The sequence below is a fragment of the Cyrtonyx montezumae genome, unplaced genomic scaffold (assembly GCF_038088225.1).
Source record: "Cyrtonyx montezumae isolate F1298 unplaced genomic scaffold, pur_monq_1.0 scaffold_0, whole genome shotgun sequence".
Classification (NCBI taxonomy): domain Eukaryota; kingdom Metazoa; phylum Chordata; class Aves; order Galliformes; family Odontophoridae; genus Cyrtonyx; species Cyrtonyx montezumae.
This window is the reverse complement of record NW_027071824.1, coordinates 21609397-21623901: the sequence shown is the minus strand read 5'-3', so window position 1 is coordinate 21623901 and position 14505 is coordinate 21609397. Positions and strand designations below refer to the sequence as shown.

General features: G+C 38.8%; 1 protein-coding gene across 1 annotated transcript in view; it reads right to left on the bottom strand.

Moving 5' to 3' along the window:
* Nucleotides 1-13677, bottom strand: part of PLD5 (phospholipase D family member 5) — a 151410-nt gene extending 137733 nt beyond the window's left edge. Inside the window, exon 1 of the mRNA XM_065729759.1 lies at nt 13492-13677. Coding sequence (XP_065585831.1) covers nt 13492-13677 — 186 coding nt within the window. The remainder of the gene's footprint in view (nt 1-13491) is intronic.
* Nucleotides 13678-14505: the final 828 nt, after the last annotated feature.

Sequence of the window (14505 nt, the reverse complement as noted above, 5' to 3'; positions counted from 1 at the left end):
GGTTGTGAAGGAATGTGATGGAGTCTTACTCAACAGCTCAGACATGGTCCTGAACAGGTCCTGAACAGCTTGCTCCAGGTGTCCCTGCATGAGCAGGGATGTCAGATAAGGCATTCCTCCCAAACCAGTTGCTTCTGTGACAACAAAGCAGTGAGTTCACTTGCAGGAACTCTTTCCCCAAAACCTTCCTTGAGCTTCCTTCCTCCCTCATTCCAGGCTTCTGTTATGCTTTATCATTTTGCTCAGGTATTTGTATGACAGATGTCTAGCAAAACCAAATATATTTTATACTGCATTTTCTGAAAGAAGCTATATTCAAGATTTTGACTGTGCCCAGTATTTTCCCTGTGCAGTATGAAAATAGAAAATAGTTTTCATGTTAGACTTTTTCTTCCCTCTCAAGTGTAAGAAAGAAAAAAACTTAGGATGCATGTGGGTTTTTTCAGTTTCTGAACGATTCTACTTCTCAAAAAAAAAAAAAGAAAAAGGATGGAATTGCTCACCATTTCTCATTTCTATATAATCTTTTCCACTTAATGAAGGTCATACACCATGGAAACATTTTCCTGAACATTCACTATGCCAACAGATCCACACCTGACTGTTTTTCATTCCACTTTCTACAACATCTTGTATTGCTTTTCCAAATATTCAGTAAGTTTCCTAAGTTGCTCTCAGAAGCTATGGTTACAGAGAATACGAAAAGAGTAGAAGATACTATAAAATAATTATTGCAATGTGTGTCTGTTTTAAGAAGTGCACTCCATAAGGGAGCCAGACAAGAAGCACGTCCGGGGGGGGGGGAGGAAAAGGAGTGACTGGTCAGTAGAATGAGAATTTGTACTAGCAGTACACATTAAATTGAAAAAATCCAGTAACATGTTTCTTGAAGTTTTGCCCTTCTGTACAGAAACAAATAACTAAATTTCAATAGTAGAAGGTCGAAGAAAAATTATCTGGAGTTGCTTGAAGTAACATCAATGTTCTCCAAAATCTTTTCTTATTGATTGCTCATATTAATACTGCCTTTCAAAAAAAAAAGACATGGGGGTTTTTGACCCCCACATTTTTCACAAAAGCAAAGAGACATTTTCTAAATCCAGGAACAATCAAGCCTTACCTAGGAACCAGAAGGATGGTCTACAGAAATAACGTACTCCTGTTATTTTGGAATGTACTTTCCCTTTAATTCTTTAAATCAGTAAATATTTCCATAGTCTTGTCTTAGAACCTTCAAGGCAGTTTCTACTGTCAATGCAGTTTTCCACTGCAAATGAGTATAAAAACTGCTAGAATTACTAAAATCAATTGCAATTACCTGGAATAAGGACTGCAGAAAGAAAAAAATCCTACATTTCAGAATCAGTATGTTTAAAGAAATCAGGTAAGACAGCTACATATCAAAATTGATTTTTTAAAATCCATTTTACCTCTGTATTCAGGTTACATTCATACTTACATTTAGAGTGGGCCTTTCTTTTTCCACTTGAAAAAAGCTCACTCCAGAAACATTTGTGCAAATGAATTTCCAAAGGATTGAGTCAAAGGTGTTAGCATATCCATCTGGAAATCAATGCACATCTTTTTAAAAATGAAAACAAGATGAAGACATGCATTTTTTGTATCCAGTCATACACCAATTTGTAAATAAATAAGGATATTAAAGCAACAAAAGCTACCAATGAACTGATGAGCTGAAGTGGGACTGAATTAGAGCTCTGAAACAATTCAGTTACAATACCTCCAACATTTGAAAGACAAGAATTGCTTCCATGTTTGGTTTAAATGCTTCATATTATTTTCTTAAGCGGACTCTGTAGCTTCCATTTTCCTTATTTAAATCTAACAAAAGCTAGTTAAAAAACCCAAAGTCTCCATATGTTCCAGGATGAAATCAGAATAAGTGGTAAAAATACCCATTCTTTTATTACATCTAAAAAACAAAGTCATGTAAACATTCTTACGCATCTTGCTAATACACAGCCCTGACAGAAAAGATTTGGGGGAATTGGTGGATGGGAAGCTGGATATGAGCCTCACAGCCCAGAAAACCAATGGCATTCTGGGCTGCACCAAAGGAAGTGTGGCCAGCAGGCCAAGAGAGTTGATTCTGCCCCTCTATTCTGCACTGGTGAGAGCTCACCTGGAGTACTGTACTGGAGATGTAGAGTCCTCAGTACAGGAAAGATGTGAAACTGCTGGAGCACATCCCAAGGAGGGCCACAGATACAATCCAAGAGATGGAACTCCTAGCCTACAAGGACAGGCTGAGATAGCTGGGGCTGTTCAGTCTGGAGAACAGAAGGCTCCAAGGTGACCTGTAGCTACTCTTTAGATAAGGGAAGGCCTCTATCAGAAAAGAAGGGGACAAACACATTAGCAGAGTGATGTGATAGAACAAGGGGAAATGATTCAGACTTCAAGAGGGTAGACGAAGGTTAGAAATAAGGAAAAAGTCTTTTACAGTGAGGCTGGTGAGACACTGGAACAGGTTGCTTAGAGCTGTAGACATCCCTGATCATTGCAGAGGAGTTGGACTAGATAAGCTTTAAAGGTCCCTTTCAACTCAAATAATTCTGTGATTCTACACTCACGTAGTTTGTACTAGAACATTCATTACTGAGTTTAATTTCAGCCAAAGCCTTTAGTTACAGTTCAGCTTTAAAGTGAGTACGCCAAAGAAGAGAAAAAAAGCAAGTATCAGGAACAACAAAAAAAGACCACAACCCTATTTGTAATTACTCACCCAAAAGTACTGAGCTAATACAAACGCCAAACCTCAAATCTATTATGTGGTATCTGAAAAATAAATTTTGGTCCTAAGATCTTTCACAGTCAGTTCTCTTGAGATTTTGCTCCCCAGTCCAATAGCTTTCAATGGCTTGGAAAATGGAGTTGGAAAATCTAATGTTTTCTTTTCTGAGGCCCTAAAAGAGTTTGTGTTTCCATCATCACCCTAACACAGACAATTTCTGCCACCACTAGTGCTTATGTTGGAGTCTCTAATTATACATACAACTGTTATTCAGAATTATAATTTTATAAGGTGTATCAAGGCAGCTGTAATCAAATACCCAGCAGTAGCTGGTTCCTCAAACTACTCCACTCAAGTTGGAATTTCTGCACTCAGAGCCTGAAGAAATTACCTAAATATGCTATCAAAAAATTCATGACATCAGAAATAAACTGAGAAAATTTAATATCAAACAGAATCAAAGGGAATAAAACAAAGAAACAACTGTTTCTAAAGGTTCTTATGAAAAATGTTCAGCTTTCAAATATTGAAAAATCACTTTAAAAACCTCAGCCAGCAGGTGGGGAAAATCTTTTTAAAAAAATCACAGCAGCAACTCAAATGTAGCCCTCTGATCATTCCTACTACAAAGGAATCTCTGTACCTTTTTAAGAAGTATCCCTCTCCCATATTTAAGAAATGAGTTTTTTGTTTGCTTTTTAAGACAACAACAACAACGCACCTAGAAGAGCTCTTATATTTCTATCATCACATCCAGGGGTAGCCTAAGAAAGCTTGGACATTTCAAATACTTCAGGTGTTTCCTGTGCACCGTGGCTTCGTGAAGTATTAACATTCTGGTATTGCTCAAATAAAAATCAAACATTTCTCTATCTTCTTCTGACTGCTCCTCACATTAGAAGAAATCCTATTTACTACCTGCACAAACTAACTTCAAACTAGCACTCCGTTACCTATCTCTGAATAAATAATAAAAAAATAAGCGTGTTCCCCTGCTTGGGAAAGAGATTTCATAATACTTAGAACAAATTTTTTCATTACTTTCAAGGTACAATGGTACAGTTGCTTTTATTTCTGCCCACTGAAAACATCCCAGCTTTTATTTAATTACAAGGAGAGGAGATCCTGAAAGCACACACTGCTGGTTGGGATAATAAAAATCACACTGGAATCAAAAACTTCATGTAATTGTAGCCTTTTAAATTATTAGCTCAACAGACAGACAATGTTTGCACACAACTTGAACCTTCCATTCTCACTGTAAATTCGGGGCCTTCAGAAGCACATACTCAGGATTTTTATGAGCTTAAGTCATGTAAGATCTTCAGAAAGTGTTTCAGAAAGTTTCTTGCAGTACAAAAGTTAGATGTAACCCTTGTGAGAGAACATAATTTTGTAAGTTCTATGTACCCCTCACTCACCATAACTTCACCAGGAGCTCTACACAAAAAGCCCAGCTAGGAGGTGACACTCAATGCCTAAAATAGGGCCGTGAACTTGCAGAGAAGTCAGAGGGATGGGTGAAGGTAGGGGATGTGAAGCACGGATTAGGGAAGGAAAAGTAACGATCAGCTTCATGGAAGAGGTGATGGGACAAAATTACAGCAAATATTAAAATAAATTTTGATTTAGGTAAGTAAATTGGTTTAAGTAATGACATCCCTGGAAAAGTAAAAAAGGAAAACAGACATACAACACAGCAGATTTCAGAAATTGGGTAAGAAGCAAAAATTGCTTTAAAGCCAAACAGATTGCTTGGAACAGCCACAGCAAGCAAAGACAAGTCGGGTGAATAAAGTAATATATATTGTTTTAAGTTTGTGTAAAAACTGAGATTTCCAGAAGTCTAATTTTTCACTTGTCATATAGTGGCAGAAATAAAATGGTTTAGGCTGATGCATATCAAGAACATATGCAATACATCTGGAGAATACAGACTGGTATATTCCCGCTTTTCACAGCTGGAGTTTGGTTCACCTGAATCATGAGAATCAAACTCAGACAGAAGAACACTGCATGAAACGGAATAAAGCAACACAAAGGCTAGGTGCTATCTGCCTGCCACATACCCAATGGGGAATTGAATAGAATTGAATAGCCTGCAGAGACAAAAGCTCACATTTACAAAGACAAGTGCATTGTTTAAAAGGGTAACATTTTCAAAACTGCTTAAACGACTTTGTTTCTCATTATACCCAATGGAATTGTTACTGTTCAGGCAATAAATCGTAGTCCCTATAGGGGCCTGAAACAGCATTTAGTATATTTATGATCTTTTTTTTGCTCACAGCATCCAAAATAAGCACCAACCTTCAGCATCACAGACTTGGCAGAAGTCACATTCTACAAATATATCACTACAAAAGAAGTTTAAAATAATTTTTAAACTTTGGGGATTTCATTTGTAGATTTTTTTTGTTTTCACTTGTTTTAAGCCATTAAGTTATGTTTCCTTCAAACCATCCCAATCATCTGCACCAAAACATGGATGACTACAAAGCTTTTAGTTATGTAACACATCTTACTCTAAAGATGCATCTTCTTAGGAATGTAAAAATTGCAGATGCAATAGAAGAAGCACAGAACATACTTCATCCCATATTGTTTCAAGCAGCACTTACAGGACTGTATGCCAGAACAGAAATGACTTTTTATCTTGCAAATAGCACAACTTGATCCTTTAAAAAACATGCTGATTTTCCATGAAAAGATACATGAATAAATAAGTTTAGAAAATACTTCAAACTGTGACTGAAGTCATTGCTAAACGATGGGAAAGATAAGCTCCCTACCCTATCTGAATATGTATTTACATATATATATGTAAATTGAAAAATTGGGGAAACTGCTTTTTCTGTAGTCATCATTAGACCACTATGGTCAGTAGAAAGTCCTATAAACTCTAATGATGAAGTTATGCATAACACATTATTACAGGCCATAAAAATTATTTAATGACTGGAATCAAGTTATCTGATATTCTGATTTGGGAGAAGAACAGAAAGAAACAGGATGGCTACCTCAGCCAGTCATACAATTAAAACTTTTGAGGTACTTTATTCCAAAAGGTAACAGTGAATGAGCAGCACAGGATTACAAATTAACATCAGCTTCGATTTATAGGGACGAAAACGCTCACTCACCACTCTGCACAGGCACTTAGAGTTTCCAGATCCTAGAGCAAACTGACAGAGCTTCAGCCTGAGCTTATTCCCATCCCACTTACCTTCTCAGCATATCATAGGCTGTATCATCACTGCTCATAAAACAGCTAACCATTGGCCAGCTTCTGTTGGCAGCTACAAGAAAGATGCTAACTTTAAGTTCCTATAGAATAACTTGATTTCTTTCCTCAATGTTCCAGGAGTAAAACTTTGCAGGTGATTGTTAGCCCTCCCCAAATAAGCAACCAAATAGAATTAGCACAACTTGACAAGTCTTTGTTACAGCCACCAGTCACATTCACACCATCTTGGCTCACCACATTCATTTTTCACAGTTGTTTGTAAGGAAACAGTTGGTATTTTTGTTTGTTCTTTTTTTTTTTTTGTTCCCTAATTATCCATAAAGCACCTGTATATTTCTACATGAATGAGAACAAAATACATACAAAAATAGATGACCCCTGCTATCAATGAAGTGATTTCTTGTTATTTCTTAAAGCCTGATGGACACTTTCACCCAAATTTTCTAATTAGGAGCAGAAGCACACAGTCTAATGGGAAGCAAAGACAGCATTTCACAAGTATCTTTGTTTTTCTGATTTACTCATTCGTTCGTTGTTCTTTACAGCTAATGGAAAGTTCAAATACACTTGTTTGATTTCCTTCTATATTCCCTACTCTGAAACAACTTAAGGTAGACTTCACTCCAGTCATCATTTACCTTATTTTCTGCATACTTTCATAAACCTTACAATTTCTTACATCCCATCCATTGCAATCAGCATACCTCCCACCCTTCTCATAGCCTTTAAAGGACTTCTTCCAGAGCTAACAGGGAATTGTTCTATAGAAGTAACCAGAAACTAGCTTAAGCCAGATTTCTCCATTATCTGCTTCACATACTACATGGGCACTTACATTTTGTTTGTGCTAAGCTCATAATAGCTGAGCTGATCCATAGACTTCTCTCAAGGAGTTGATATACAACTGAAATCTGTAACAGCAAAGTCATATCATGCCTGAAGCCTGCTCAGCATATATAATACCTTATTCAAAAAACAAAACAAAACAAAAAACTGCCTAAAAAGAATCAGACAGAAGTTAATGAGCAGCGGAACAATTTCTGTAGCCCTGAAAGTACTAGCACCTCCACATGCTGGAGACATTACTAACTCTTTCACATGTCAAAAAAGAATTACATGTCTCACTGTGGTAGGCTTTTTACAGCAAATACTAACATTCACAGAACTGTTAGCAAGTAAGTCTTTACTTTGGTATCAACAGGATCACAAAAATTAAACTTGTGACTGATAGCCTTACAATCAATCTCCTTCTCAGCACTGCTCTACATTTGATTCTGTTCCAAATGGTATAAAATGCCTCAGAGAAATCCAGGCTAATTTATCAGGATGGTAGAAATTATCTGAATCACTCTTCGCTTTATTAGCAGCAATTCTCAAAAACATTAGCTCTTTTTTTATCCTATTAAATGTTTTATTGTAAGTGTAAATAGTGAAATACAAATATCAACAAAAATTAAAGCAGAAAGACTATAATCTGAACTGCAACAACCAAATAATTTGTAAAAAAAAGCTGCTGATGATATTGACATCACACAGTCAGAAACAGTACTAGCTATGCTTTTTGAAATTCTTTGTTTTAATAAGAATAATGTACAACTGTATTCATCTGTAAACACTGAACACTGCATCTAGAGAAATGGCTGAATAGGTTTATTAGCGGTTGTGTTCAAAGAACAAGTCAATGAAGGAATGCTAAAAGCACCTTTGATATTTCTCTGTCCAAGGCAATATATTACCTATACAATTAAATTACTCAACACATCGCTAAAAACAAATTTATCTGAGCCAAAAAAAACCCTCTGTTTCCTTGAAAAAAGGTGAAAGAATTGTGGGGTAAGCAAGAAAATAGAGCAAGTTTTGATAGCTATGCATCCAAAAAAATGGGAATAGATTTGTAACCTAATAAGAAAATGACAGATTAAATTAATTCATCCAGTTGTACCAGGGTGGCATTAATTCTCTCCTTCTTCTGAAAGGAAGTTTTAACTCCTTGCACATGTTTCTTCACTTCCATCTGAGTGGCCCTCTTGCCTACTAAACTACAATGAGATAGTGAAAGTCACAATAGACCCACTCTTTAGCTCTCTGTGAGAGAACAGCAGGCTAACTTGCTTCTTCTATAACACCTGAGCAATGGATGACCTCAATTCTCAATAAATGGTTCAACTGCATCCTCACCAGATGAGGTGGCACCTATGTATGTATTCAGTATTCTTCATCCTGGAAACCCAGGCATACAGGTCACATACTCTCATGATAGGAATGCATCCCCTGGGAGTAAGCCCATATCAGGCAAAAAATATGAGAAGAAAGGAACAGCAGAGAAAATGTTATTGACTGGACACAGATCCACACTGAGTGAGAGATCCAGATCTCAGGACACAGATCTCCCACTGCCACCAGCTGAGGAAGCAGGTGAAGGAAGAATGAAGGAGTGAAGTCAACAGCAGCAAAGAAGGAGATATAAGAAGGTGAGATTTCTTTCTCACTATCCTACTCTATTGGCTACAAATTACTTATCACTGTTTGTTCGGTATATGACGATATCTGGTAAGTGAACTCCCTACCTTTATTTCAACCCATGTGCTTTCTAATCTTATTTTTTCCCAGTCACACTGCGGGAGAGGCGCAGACTGGAAAGCACCTTGGTGGGCACCTAACAGCCAGCCAAGGTCAATTCACCGCAACTAGAAAAATGAATGACTAGGTATCATATTTTCAGTCTTTGCAACATGAAATTATGTTTATGTAAGTTTGAAATTATGTTTATGTAAGTACTGTGAAATTTTTTTTCCTCATGGCTCAAAGATCACTTTCTGAAGCATCTTTTTTGTGATAGGACTGACTTATCTAGAACGTGAGTGGTGGCTGTCACACAGTTGTCATCACTTTGTGGACAGTTTTACATTTGAAAGCATTTCTTTGGAGCTGTTTGCCTTCAAAGGGGATGCTCAGGAGTGTTTATTGGTGGAAGATCTGGCCTGTGACCAAAAACCGGTACAGAAGATTGGGGGATGATACCATTGTATCCTGTGGAGCCAAGATACAATTTGGCTTCTCCCTGCTCCCTCTTATCTGCTGGCAAGACCCAGAAGATGGGAACAAAGAAATTCCTGCTGAGATCCAAAAGCCAAGAGCTGTCACTCCAATAAAGAGCTGACACAACCACTTTGGACCTGTAAATAAGTTTGTACTGTCATTAAGATTAGATAGAAGAAGCTGTAGTCAACCCAATAATGTAACCTCCAACAATCCAACAATCCATTGCAACTGTAGATCTGCCTGATAAGCTACCCTGGAATCCGGGTGGTGACTCTCTCTCACTTTCTAAGACTTCTTGCATTTATTTCTTCTCTCTTCTCTATCAACCGTCTTCCCACCCCACCTAAGAGTACTTAGAACCTGAAAATCCCAGCACTGCCTTTGCACTTGATTAAAACTTAAGGAAAAACAAGAGACTGTGCAAGACCTAAAAATAAATTTTCCTCATAATGGCAATATTAAAGGTAACAGAGTGAGGATCTCCAAGAAGGTACAACTCCTGTAAATCCATGTCCCCCAACAATTTTGAATCTGATTCAGAAAAGGCAAAATTTCATTTTTATGTTTAAAAGACAAAGTAATCACGTAAATTTAAAACTTTAAAGAAACATTGGTACTATTTGAGAAATGATATCTATATTTGTAATAAAAAAGTATACATGTACCACAGATAAGCTTCAAACACACGAAGTCTCTTCTGTTTTAATGTTTTGTTCTTTCTTATAACAAACGGTACCTAGAACCCCCTTTGCTGAGCTCCTACAAAAGCAGCGCTCCAATACTTGTCATTATTGAAAAATGCACAGATATGACTGAGAGCAGCTGTAAATTAAATTAGATCTAGGTAACTCCCACCAGCTAAAAGCTTGTTAGTCATTTCTCCTATCACATTCTTTCCCTCTTACCCAAGTCACATCTGATTAAAAAGGCAACATCAGAAGAAAAAAAATAGAAATGCTATACAAAAAGAGACATTTTTTTATGTAACAGTTTCTACTCCAGTTATTTCCAGTAGCAGACAAATAACTTCACAAAAAGGCATTTGGAACCAGTTGAGACAGATACTTTGAACTTAAACAACCTGAGCTCTGCAGGAATGCCAGTCAAACATCTGAAAGAACACTGGTCACATCTCCAAAGTTCCTCAGACCTCTATTTCCCCTGTTAACATATAAATTGAGCTACAACAGAGGTGTGTATACAGAGGTCACACAGCAAAACCTGCTCACTGGCCTGTCTTTAAGCTATTAAAGCAGTCCTATTAAATCTTAAAGATATCACTTGAGTTCATAGGAGAAAACTATCAAGCTGTGCTCAGATCCTATGTGGTATGAATTGCATTACTCGTAGTAAAGATAAATACGAGTTAAAAAATAACAAAAAAAAACAACAGTGAGGAAACACTGTATGAAGGTCATCTGGTGTAAAATCAGTTAGCAAGATGCCAGCAATAGATTCCATCTTTTGACTTCCATGGCCAGTCAATAATTAAGCATAAAACCGTTTAAAGAAACTGCATCATATTTATGCATCTCAATTTCTTCTAGGCTTTTAAGCATTTAAAAGCTTTGACAACAGATGAACTTTGAACCTCTTTACTGCACACTTCAAATTTAAACCCATTTAAAAGAAGCAACACCAAGATCCCCAACTTTCTTTGTTTTGCAATCCAGACACAAACTGCGCATTTGAGGTTTTTTATATTACATACACATATGAAAACTGACTTTTGAAGATGCTTTTCAGTCCCTCAAACTATATATGAATAAATGTCACACATGAATAAGTCATGCCTCTCACTTTAACGAAAATCAATATATTTTACCTACTGTGGTCTACCAGAATTTACTGGAAATAGCATTCAAAATACACTGGCATAATTTTATCCCTATTACAACCACAATGAGGTTGATTTAAAAGAGAATTCCAATGGAGCAAAAAGAAACAAACAAAAAAACCTTCCACAAGGCATAAGAGAAGACATAAATCTTCAAAACCTGTTCACGCATATCTTAACTTGTACTCACTATATGCAACTTCTTTTGCCTACATTCATCACCACAGAGCATCAAATTTATGATGAAGTATTTTCAAAAACAACAACAAAAAATGGTGCCTATGTGAACACCCCCTTCTTGTATATGGATTTTTTATAGGTATCAAATAATTTAATTAACTCAAGGAGAGTACAGGAGGGTGAGGGGCTGCAATGAAAAGTTCTTCATGACTGCCATCTACCTTGGAGTTTGTACATCACCATCATCCAATACTGGCCATAAGCTATCATCCATCAATGCCTACACCATTCAAAGTAATGCATCTCTAATTAATAGGTTTGTCTTTTGGACTGGAAGAGTGAGGTGGAGAAAGTAATTTCTTTGGCAATAAAACACTGAAGCTCTTGAAGATTTATCTGAAATAGAAAATAGCCCTGCAAGAAAACTGTAGAAGAAAAATGCAATCGAGAAATTAATTTATGTTTTATTCACATTCATTAAGGGGATGTATCAAATGCCCTGCCTGTTACAACACTCAGAACTAATGCAGTTACTTTAAATAACAATATTTTCACGTATTTAAAGTTGGCACATCTAACATACTGCAGGGTATTCACAATAAGTGGCAATGAAATACTCATTGAAAGAGAGAAATATTTATGTTATATTTTTTCCATTGTTTAAGTAAGGTCTGGGAATAAAAGTAACTGGATCAAATGAGAGGGAAATCCCCAGAAGAACATGCTTTCAAATCCAAATGATAGCAGAAAAAGCTTTTCACACCAATGCTTCAGGATTATTCAAGATTACTGTTGTGACAAAATACCAACTATCAAAAGATCCCAATGACAAAAAACAATAAAAAAAAAACAACCCACACCCAAAATAAAGGTTTAGCATTTGGTCATTCTCAAGCAAGCTAACGCCTATTTGATTTCAATGCAGATATATGAACATGCAAATATTCAGCTACCAGAACAGTATTTAGCTACTAAACAGATTATCCACCACCACCTCAAATGAATAATCATTCATTTGCTGACATATATCAACATGTAGGCACACATAGCAAAATCGTGACACAAAAGCCAGAGGTCAAATTGCTGTATGTCCTGTGTTCTAGACAACAGCTCTGCTGAGATAAAAGCACTGGCCTTTCTTGATTCACAATGAGAAAATGCTCTCCTTACAAGCTTACTACTGTGAAGCATTGTTGTTAGCATGAGGAATCACAAAAATGTGTGTGGGAAGGCAGATAGGATTCAAAATCTTTGTCAAAATTTGAAATGTGGTATTTCCAACAGTTCATCAGTTCTCTTCATTTCCCCAGAAGCACAAACAACTCAAATTTAAGATTTCACTAACATGGATAAGAGATTGTGCAGTTTGGTGAGAAGGCAGGGGGAGGGGAGGAGGTAGGGGGGAAGTGTGATACTCCATCAACCACTCAACAGAGGTTTTTTCAGGTTTCACCCTTAAAGGACTATACTATGCCATTTTGAATTTTCATATAATAAAGACAATTATCCTTGTAATAGCATCATTTCTACTTAAAGAGACTCCAGGTATCTGCGTCACAGGAAATATTTTTCTGTGCATCTTGAAGTCAGTGTGACTGATCACAAATTATTCACCAATATATAGGATGCCACTGTTGCATTATGCAAACCCATTCAGATTCTTTTGCAGCTACTTTCCTGTTCTGACTGTGCTGTACACTGAAACAATGGAATCCATCTAATAAGCTACTCAAAACTCTTAGACAGTATGCATGCCATCTCAATCCATTTCTTTCCTGCTAGAAGTAACATGAAAAATGTTTTCAAACATCACACGAGGCAGGAATACTTAGAAGCACCTTAAATTGTCATAAAATATTCACTACAGCAACCCACAGCATCAGTTCAACAGTGGTTCCAAACACACTTAGTTAAGTCATGTATCACTGCTGCAAAAATAGATGCTTTGAAGGAAATCTCTACCCCATACAGACTGAACATTTTCAGAGTCCTATGATAGAAAGGAGGAAGGAAAAGCCAAGCAAAAACACAGTAATTAAAAAAAAAGGAAAAAATCTATTTTCATTTGGGAATTATGATCTACACTATAAACACTGCAAGATAAATGCTCTAAACTCCATCTGTACTATCCCAATATTTCTCCTCCCACATTTGGAGGAACAGAAGAAAAAGCCAAGAACGTTCAAAAATATTTCCAGTGAGGGAAAAACTTCCATGTGGTTTGGGCACAGTGCTGACATCCTATTTACCTTGGAACTGACCAGCCTGGGACCTCTGAGCAGCTACTTCTACCACTTGGGAAGCACCATGCCCAACCACTCGCGCAAGACCTCTTCCGGAGCCCAAGCTGAGTGAGACATAGCCTACTAGAACACGTAGACCGACGTCTAGAAGGCAAGAAAGAAGGGTAAGAAATAGAAGCTGGCTTACATGCTCCAGTTTGTCTTTCCTCCTCAGCCAGACGCTGGCACTGTAGTCCTGCTGCTTGACAGTGCTGTAGAAGTTCGCACCTACTCTCGTGAGGCTCGGTGATGGCTCCCTGGGTCTGCTCTTCAGCCTCATCTGCTCGAAGCCCTCATGGGGGGATGAGGAAAGCCAGTCATGCCTGACTTCCATCTTGACATGACAAGGCACAGTCCAAAGAAAAAAAACTGGAAGAAACTGGAAATTAAGAGGCACTAGAGGGAGAGGGTCAAAAAAAAAAAAAAAAGACAAAAAAAAAAGAAAAAAATGAGGGGAAAAAGAGAAGGAAAGCAAAAACAATAATACAAAAAGAACAATGCACAAAGCGTGGAGAGAAGGGGAAAAGAGGAGAATAGCGAGGAAGGAAGGAGGGGCGGTGGGAGGAGGAGAGGCTGCAGGTACGACAGGGCAGCAGACAGAGGGGAATGTAGGCGCTCCCTGCCGCCGCCGCCTGCCGCCTTTGCCGCGGGGAGCGGCTGCGTGCGGCTCCGCTCGGGACGGCGGCGCGAGGAGGGCGGCCCCGTGCAGGCGGAGGCCGGGCGGGGCCGCAGCCTCCAGCCGCCTGCAGGTTGGCGCAGTGGAGGGGCCGCCGCCCGCCCGGGCTGAGCTCCTCCCCGCCTCCCTCCCTGAAGGTGGCTGCCCGCGAGAGCACAAAGCCGCGCGGCTCCGGGAGAGCGGCCGCCGCAGCCTCCCATTCTCTCGGAGGGCAGAGGCTCCCTCTATGCAAGCCTAGGAGCCTTTGCCCACCCGCACCCACTCCCCGCGGCAGCACCGCTCCGGCCCTGGGCGGGAGCACCCGGAGCTTCCCAGGACCCGGCAGAGCCGCAGCTAGCGGTCCTCGCCCCGGGGAAGGCAGAGGCAGGCACAGCTCCAGCGGGAGCCCCGTGCCCAGGTGCCGCCTCCAAGCACCCGTCAGCTCGTTGCCGTCGGCCAGGCTGTGCCGGCCCGCCCGCGCACCTGCATCCCTAACGCTGGCATTTG